Raw genomic sequence first — 9577 nt, 5'->3', positions numbered from 1 at the left:
CCTAAAACTTCGAATTTTCTGAAAAATAAATTTTGTTATCTGTTGGCCATTCCAAAACTTAGTTTTCCAAAATCCTTTATTTTCAATTATTCATAATTTTCCTATTGTATCGCCATAAAATTTTATAAAGGAAAAATGAACTTAAAATAAATCAAAGAGACTCAAAGAAAATAGAATAGCTACTTATGCTAAAAACGTATATGTATATACAGGGTGTCTCATTTTAAGTGATGCACCTGAATATCTCAAAGTAAAAAAGATGGAAAAAATGTTTCAGATAAAAGTAATTTGACTCAAAGGGAAATATAAGATAATGATATTGGTCTGACCTTGGATAATTGTTTAAAGGTCACATTATCTTATATTAGTATTATCTTATATTCCCCTTTGAGTCAAATAACTTTTATCTGAAACATTTTTTCCAATCTCTTTTATTTTAAGAGATATTCAGCTGCATCACTTAAAATGAAATACTCTGTATATATAGATATGTACAGAGAGAGAAAGAGAGAGAGAGAGAGAGAGAGAGAGAGAGAGAAAAGAAAATAATAAAAAATATATATATTTAAAGCTTAAAGATTTGTGTATGTGTATGCGCGCGCGCGTACTTGTGTGCGTGCGTGCGTATGTGTGTACATTTTTTACTTTTAAACTTCCCAACTTTTTATATTTAATCAAGATAATATATTTTTCTTCTAATAAAAAATTTAGAAAATACAAGTGTAAATTAAATCTTTCTAAACGTAATCTTTCTCTACAGGATATCAGATAAATTTTCTGATTGTACTAAAAACAATAAAACTCGATGCTCCTCTCGGATCGCATTTATTTTAAAATATTAAAAAAAAAATATATATATATATGTATATATATTAGAAGAACTTATATATATATATATATATATATATATATATATATATATATATAAGCTTCTTCTAATATAAAATCTAATAATATATTCAAGCATGCATTTGCTATATGTGACTATATGATTATATATAAAAGTGCAAGTAAAAGATAAAAATTTTCATTCTATGCTGTATATATACTGTATACATACTGTAAGAGAATAGAAGTTAAAAAGCTTTTCCAGAATGAAACAATGCAGTCTTAATATATCTCCAAAATAGAAGAGGTTCAATTGTATGTACAGAAATTCAGCTTACCCATTCCAGTTATAACATATCATATGGCTAATAATATACCATGTGCCTGGTTGTGGATATACTATTGAAAAATTTGTATTGTGCTTGTTTAATGACGACAGATTCATCGATAAAGTTTCACTTTGACAAGAATGGAGGTTTCCTAATTTAGGTATACGATCTCTTTGAATGCATATTGTAATCAAAGCCGATTGATGTTGTATTGAAGGCAGCTAAAAAAATACAAACATATATGTAATGTTAATTATGATACAGGATTATAATCAGGATTATAATCATAGATTATTACCCTCGGATTTCTTATTGCTTACGACTTGCACTTATTCTTGTATTGCTATCTCGCTACTTCACATTTGTGTAATTATATGACATTGCATAGAATAAAGGAATAAAAGATAGAGAAGATTACACATAACATTTTCTTTCTTTGTCACTTTGTTATCTCATGACAAATGCGAGTAGTGAACAGTTAGTGAATGACACAAAAAGAGAAAATTCAGACTAAAGAAAATATTTGATGAGTTTAAGATAAGGAGACTTTTTAAACTTTGTGTGTGAGGTAATCATGTAATTACATTAAAGACTTAAAAGTGAGAAAAAAGTTCGAAAAAATCTAGTATCTTAACATATAAAGAAGTAAAAAGATAAATATTAAAATTTAATAATATAATATAATATAATATAATTATAATATAATATAATATAATATAATATAATTTAATAATATAATATAATAATGTAACAAATAGCAATAAACTTTTAATAAAGAATAAAGTCAAAAATAAAGTCTACAAATATATTTTTATTTACCTTTTCTACTTCTGAATGTATGTCGATATCAAGTGTGCCACCAATATCGATTAATGGCAAAATATCAAATTGCATTATTGTCGGAGTTGCATCTGATAATATTAACTGTGAACTTAACCACTCTTTTCTCTGAAAAATATCAATAATAAACTATAAATATAAATATTGATATTATAACTACTTTGAAAAACGATTTTCTTATGTTTATTACAAACAACATATTTTTCTTATATATATTTAAAATCTACATAGAAAATATATATTGCGTATATTTTAATTAATTAATCATAATATATATATATATATATATATATATATATATATATATATATGTGTGTGTGTGTATATTAATATCAAAACATTAAATAAATTGATTTAGCAAATAAAAAACAATAAAAAATTTTAATTTTAAAAATATAATTTTGAGATCTTAATAAGTAATTAAAATATGTATATTTCTCTTTCTCTCTTTGTAGACAAATTCGAATAAACTTTAATAAATTTATAATTTAAAATTTGTTTTTAAGATAACTAATATGAAAATATTAATAGATGATATTATTTTTCATCAAGTCGATAGAAAAAATTATTATTATTTCAAATTGATTAAAAGAGAAATCTGTAAAGAAAATAGTTGATACATGCACGCGCACGAGTATTTTATAATTCTCATTATTATGTATACGTATTTTAGCAAATATTACCTGCAAGAGATAAACAATTGAAAATGTCTCTGCATGTTTTACGCGCACCAATTGATACCTTGGCATACATTCATTATCAATCTCATATTCTTCATTTTTTTGATAAAGTTTGTTTCTATTGTAAAATCGGCTAACATTATTTTCTTTATACGACCACTTGTATTTTAATACATCTTTGGTATTTGATCCCGTTACGGAATTAAAATTTAAAAAAGTACCGATATATTTTCTTGTAAAAGATGTATCTGTTAATCTAACTGGGCACTCTAAAATCATTTATTACTTATTTCATTATATTTGTGCAAAATAATCTATAAATAAATATAAAATAGCTATATAATTATTAATCAACAATAACTTTCTTTATTTTAAACTCTTTATTCTAAACTCATCTTCTGAATTAACTATTTCTCTATTCTGAATTAACGCAGTTCTTTTTAAACTAAATTTCTTCTTTTATATTGTCCTCTCACTAAACATAATTTAACAAGTGATCAAATAATCGTATTAAGATATGAATACGCATTTTCTGTCTCCATTCGTTTTCTATTCTTATCTTTCATATATCATAATAAAAATAAGAGTGGAAACTATATAGAAAAAGAAAGGGGAAGAGGGAAAAAGAGAGAAAATTCAGAATAGAGAAAATGCTCAAGAAGATTAAAAAAGACAAATTTGATTGAAAAATCTGATTGCATGTTAAAAGTCATTTTTAAAAAAACACTATGAAGTAAAGATTACAAATGTAAAATTTAATATTTTCCAACGTATCATATTTTATATCCACTTTTTTCTGCGATTATTGTAATAAAAAGTTTCAAATTTTTTCAATAAATTTTTGTGCGAACACTGCAAGAAGAGCTTTACAATATTCTTGTATACTTGTTATAACATTTCATTCATAACATTCTTAAAACTCTTCAAAGACAAGTATTGTAACATTTTTGTCTACAATAATATGCACGTTCATAGAAACATTTCTCATTATATTAGAATTGAGAAATATGTGTATCAGTAATTTGCATATTTATACATTGTATTCGGACTTTTCAGAAAATCAATAAATAAATAAATAAATAAATATATATATATATATATATTTATTTATTTATTTATTTATTAGAAATTACCTAATATATCGACTTTGACGTTAAACTCGATAACACTTTTCGAAATGACTAATAAATAGTAATAACTATCTTCATAAGGAGAAAGTTCTGTAAAAGTATAACTAGCATTTGTAGTTAAATATTTGGATTCCTTGCGATAAAGATGGTTAAGTATTGGCAAAGCACGTCCTTTTAGAGACATAGTTTCAATACAAGGTTCGCGAATATCTTGAATATTGTGTAACAAGAAATTACAGTTCCAAACTGATAAACGGAAGCTCCATACTCCTGATGGAATATATATTCTAAATAGAAAAAAATAATTAATATAAATGTTTTTAATCTTATTGGAAAAAAATGCTTCATAAAATAGTGCAACAGATATTTATTTTCATGGTGTGATTATTTTAAATTTTTGCCAAATTTTTACATTGAACCATGTTAAATTACATTGCATTAAATTGCATATATAATAAATAATAAATAATGATTTATATACATATATACACATTTTCTCTTATGAAAAAAAGAAAGAAATAAAAAATAGAAAAGAAATAGAAAATAAATATCATAATAAACATTAATTACAATAAATAATAAATTATATATAATTATATATATGTGTGTGTGTGTGTGTGTGTGTGTGTTGTATAAAATATTATAATCATATATAATTGTTATATAAGTATCATATATTTTATTAAATACTTAGTGTTTTTTCATAAATAACGATAATCTTACTTGTAGTATGTTGTAGTTGTGCTCGTTTGGAATGTCATTTGATAACCAACGGAAATATTCTCAATATTATCCACTTGAGACCATAGTGCTACTGTGCCTATACTGTATCGACATTTATGTCCAAGTCCCTGAAATACAAATGGCAAGAAAAATGAGTCACACAAATAAAAGAATTATGGAAAATCGCTTAACATTAATTCTAATTAATATTAATAAACAAAAATTAATATTAATGAGTCACACAAATAAAAGAATTATGAAAAATCGCTTAACATTAATTCTAATTAATATTAATAAACAAAAATAATATTAATAAACAAATTATTGAGAAGTCTAGTGTACAATTAAGTTATATTACATATTATTCACTATTTAGATCTCATGTAATTTATTATACAATTAGACTGTTACATATCCTTCTCTTTGAGACATTTTCTTGTATCTTTCACAATTTTTGCTAATCACTTTTCCTCTTACATTGTTTTTCTACCATATTATAATAAAATTAAAAAAATTTTAGCAATATAGTACATAATGAATATAAATTTTCAACAGAAAAAAGTTACCCAGCACACTCTTGTTATTAATTCCCAATTACACTTGTTTTTTCTTTTTCTTTTTGAATGAGAGAATGCTTTCAACTCGCGCAAAAAGCCAATGGCATATATGTACAAAAACGAAAAGCAAATCAATATTTTTGATTTGCTTACTGCTAATGTTTTTTTTGCATAAAGCCATGAGCCTTACATTTATCAAGCATATCATATTAGCAAATATGAGGCTGCACCATCATTCCTACCTCATTCTGCCTATTATAACGATATTATGAAATAGCACCACATTATATATAATGTTGGGAAAAATATATAAAAGTCAAAATAATATAGAAAAAAATACTAAAAATATGATGAGAAAAATAATGAAGTTACCCAAAAGAAGCTTATTAGGATCATACCATAGTTTATCAATTATTTTATGCAGATGTGATTTATGTTTATTATATCTCTTGGCAAAAATTAAAAAGAATATAAAAAATAGCAAAGCTGCTAAACTCCAATGAGAGTAAAAAAATATAAAAGCCTAATTGTATATTTTATATTTTTATATAATTATCTTAATATGTATAAGTTTAAACAGATAATTATTATTCAATAAGCATGTTTCTTATATTAAAATAATAACAATAATAATATTAATTTCAATTATTTGCACTTAAATTCGCATTAAAAAGACAAAATCATTGCACCTGTTGTTGTACTCTCTCGTCCCAATAGGACATATAAGCTGCTACAAACCAATCCCCAGATTGAGGTCCATAAACTGGAAGAATAGTTGCATTTTTTTGTTGATATGTTGTGGTCGTAGTAATTACAATACTATCATCCTGTTTGGTATAAGCACTTGTTGGAAATATTCCATTATTTAAAGTTATTATTGGATAACTACCGACTTTCAAATGTCTGAAAATTGTAATTAGATATCTCTGTCCTTATATTTCATTTTTTTTTATTTTCTTAAAATAATTTACTCTAATTAATTTTTTATTATTTTTTTATATTGTGTGTGTGTGTATATATATATATATATAATTATTTTACTAGAAGATCATAATCGAGAAAGAATATTAGCCAAAAAAATAATATATATTATATTAAATAATTTCATTCTATCTAATAAAAATTTATTTAAAAATTTTAATATATATATATATATATATATATATATATATATATATGGTGTGTATGTGTGTTTATACATGATATACTTATACATAAATGCATAGAAAATACAAATGCATACACACACACACACACACACACACACACAAAAGATAGTTTATGCAATAAGTTTTAATTGTTTAAAAATTTACAGGAGAAAATGTAATAAATAAATAAATATATATATATATATATATATATATATATTATATAAATAAAATAAATGAATTCAACTTTCTAAATCCAATTTTCTAAAAATTTTATCTTGAAACAAATACAAAAGAGAAAAATTCATAGTTTGCATAATATAATGCAAACATTATATTATATTGTAATTTTAGATAAAACTATATAAAAAATTTTTACATATAAACTTTCCGTGGTTGACAGGTTGGATCATCCATAAATGCGGCAAAATGCCATGTAGCTCTAAACACATCTTTTGGTACAGTATAATGAAACATTGTCACGTCGGAATAACTTTTAAATGAATGAAGCAGATCTTCCTGACTCGCTTGAGGTAATGTACAATAATTCACTGTAAAACATTTATTAGCTTCTTCAATATCAAATTCAGTGTTTTCATTTAAATATTTTTATATTTGCAAAAATATTTGACAATTTTTGATATCATGTCTTACATTTCTAATTATTTTATTGTAATTTAAATATAAACTCTAAGCTTTATTATTCATTTCTATTATCATTGTAATTATAAAATAAAACCATATTATTTTATTTACAATAAATATATTAATATAATTAATATAATTGTTGTTATTATTATATTATTACTGATATTAACAGTTTATTATCACTTTTTTAATGAATTTCACTTTCAAATATATATAACCTCTAAAAAAATGCAGTTTTACGCAGACTATTTCTTATTTCAGTTATAATTTAGTTAATTTTTTACTCGATAAATTTATATAAATAGAATATTTTGTAAAATGTCGAGCAAATTAACAAGATTTACAACATACTATTACATATGTATACACAAAAAATAAACGTACTTCGAAAAAGATCGAATAAAATATTTAAAAGGATGAAAAAATGACGAAACGTCGAATACTGTATTTTGAAAAACATGTTAATATCATGGCACGGCGTATATCACTTATAAAAAATAAATATATATACAATATAGCATATATACATATAAATATATATATATGTTCTCTCTCTCTCTCTCTCTCTTTCTCTCTCTCATCCTCCTCTTTCTTTTCTCTCTCTCTCTCTCTCTCTCTCTCTCTCTCTCTCTCTCATTGGCCACATTCAATGGACTCAACAGTTGCGCAACATTACTAGATTTTCTGATGTACCTCGACGCTGATTGGTCGGACTTGAAAGTAGAGACCAATCATTCGATTACTACTTAGCGGTTGACTCCGCTGAATGCAGCCATTCATTCTCTCTCTATTGTTTGAACGTACACCAAGGTTACGTTTTAAAACACAAGTAACCGAGGAAAATTTTACTCGATAGCTGATTCGAACCAATCGGAAACGCTTAAACGCATTAACGCTTAACCTATGAGGTTTGTTTTTTATTCCTGCACTGGCTGCACTAGTTCAAAAAGTGTACACTAAAGCGTTCGTTATTCCAGAACTGGTGTAACCGATACCGTTCGTTATTCCAGTGCAGGAAAACTTAGTGCACGAGTTCACTGAACTGGCTGCACTAGGTCTGGAGGTAGTGCAAGCAGTGTAGAGCAACCAAGGAGGTGTTTTTTATTCCTGCACTGAATATAGCCGGCAATTTCAAAACTTAAAGGTTAATGTAAGTATAAAAATAGAAGTTTTTTAGATCAAAAAAAATTTTACAAAATTTATATTTCAATATATATATATATATATATATATATATATATATATGTATATATATAATGTTCACAATTTATAAAGTAAAAATCGTTACCAGTTACTGTTGAGTAAAATATTAAATTTGTAAGGTTAGAAAATCTTAATCTGTGAAATCTAATAAGAGTAATTTTAATAATTTTATTTGAAATATATGTATGTATAATATTATGTATAACATTATGTATAATGTGACGCGCCATATTTTTGCACTGCTTTACACTAGTTTACACTGTATCGTTTTCTATTCCCGTCTGCACTCTCAGTTCTCGCTTGCACTGGCTCAGTTCTAGTGCAGAACTAGTTCAGTTCAGTGTAGGAATAAAAAACAAACCTATGGTCTTTCTGCTCGTACATACATCCCACCATAGACTTATAGAATAGACTGGCCCCTATCGTAAGAGGCAGCGTTGAAAGATCTAAAGGACAGAGAGATGATTCCGGGTATCTCTGTCCTTCTCTTTTGTCTCGTGATGAGGATACTGATGGGATGAGTTTCTTGCCTCGATGGACGGGAACCAAAGTTACCAATGAGATACTAGCAAAAGAGACAGACGTATACCTCCTATGTAGTACTTCTCTCTCTATCGTTCGCCTGTCTATCGTGATGTTGGGTGGCACCCATTGAACTATATAACATACTGGAAGTCGCGCTACCATAGAAAGTGGCCGATCCAGCCTGTTAGACAAGGAGGCACTAAAAGGTGATGCGTTCTTTGTTTCTCTAACGTATTACAGTCGATTCGTCTAAAGTTCTCACATCATAGTAGATGAAACAAAACTGTATGTATGTACTATTTTATCACAATTTTAATTTGAAAAAATGATATTTGAACAAATACGTATTACATTGCACATGCTACATTTCTTTAGACTAATGTTTTCAGCTCAGGTAATATGTAAGACGAGGAAAGCATGACCACTTAGCATCTATCTCTCTCGGCTCGGGAATAATAAACAAAACGTATCTTTGCGCGGCTTCCAGTATGTTATATAGTTCAATGGTGGCACCCGATTGACCACGTCGCCAATTGGCCAATTCAAAATAGGACTCTCTGATTGGTTAATCGTTGCTGGTTATCCTAGAGAACCTCTAGGAGAGAGAATGGACAACTGATCATGTGACATGTGATCAAGCTTTTTCATGATTGGCTGGCAGAAAATGTATCAATTTTAGCTATTGCGACGCCAATGCAAAATATGATACAAATAGGTTAATATATGTGTGTCATGTGTGTCCTATTTGTGTGTCATCATATTTTGCATTGGCGTCGCAATAGCTAAAATTGATACATTTTCTGCCAGCCAATCATGAAAAAGCTTGATCAGTTGTCCATTCTCTCTCCTAGAGGTTCTCTAGGTTACCCTAGACACAGGTCGATATAATTGGCTGTGGTCAATCGCAACGTGGTCAAATGGGACGCTCCCCGTGATGCTCAGTCCATTGTATATGTCGATGCTCAT

At 26.5% G+C, this 9577-nt stretch overlaps 1 protein-coding gene across 4 annotated transcripts in view; it reads right to left on the bottom strand.

Moving 5' to 3' along the window:
- Positions 1-7698, bottom strand: part of LOC105248336 (transmembrane protein 8B) — a 10997-nt gene extending 3299 nt beyond the window's left edge. Inside the window, exons 1-8 of one of the 4 annotated variants that reach the window (XM_025410621.1) lie at positions 7577-7698; positions 6615-6786; positions 5777-5850; positions 4531-4658; positions 3811-4094; positions 2681-2946; positions 1977-2105; positions 1167-1378 (exon numbers count right to left, since the gene is read on the bottom strand). In XM_025410621.1, coding sequence (XP_025266406.1) covers positions 1167-1378; positions 1977-2105; positions 2681-2946; positions 3811-4094; positions 4531-4658; positions 5777-5850; positions 6615-6687 — 1166 coding nt within the window. In that variant the 5' untranslated portion in view covers positions 6688-6786; positions 7577-7698. Of the gene's footprint in view, positions 1-1166; positions 1379-1976; positions 2106-2680; positions 2947-3810; positions 4095-4530; positions 4659-5776; positions 5991-6614; positions 6787-7267; positions 7377-7576 lie in introns of those variants that run through there. The other 3 variants (XM_025410619.1, XM_025410618.1, XM_025410620.1) reach the window with 3 other exon arrangements.
- Positions 7699-9577: the final 1879 nt, after the last annotated feature.

Source organism: Camponotus floridanus, unplaced genomic scaffold, assembly GCF_003227725.1.
Source record: "Camponotus floridanus strain SB8 unplaced genomic scaffold, Cflo_v7.5 scaffold33, whole genome shotgun sequence".
In the NCBI taxonomy this organism is placed as follows: domain Eukaryota; kingdom Metazoa; phylum Arthropoda; class Insecta; order Hymenoptera; family Formicidae; genus Camponotus; species Camponotus floridanus.
This window is presented reverse-complemented; position numbering and strand designations above follow the sequence as displayed.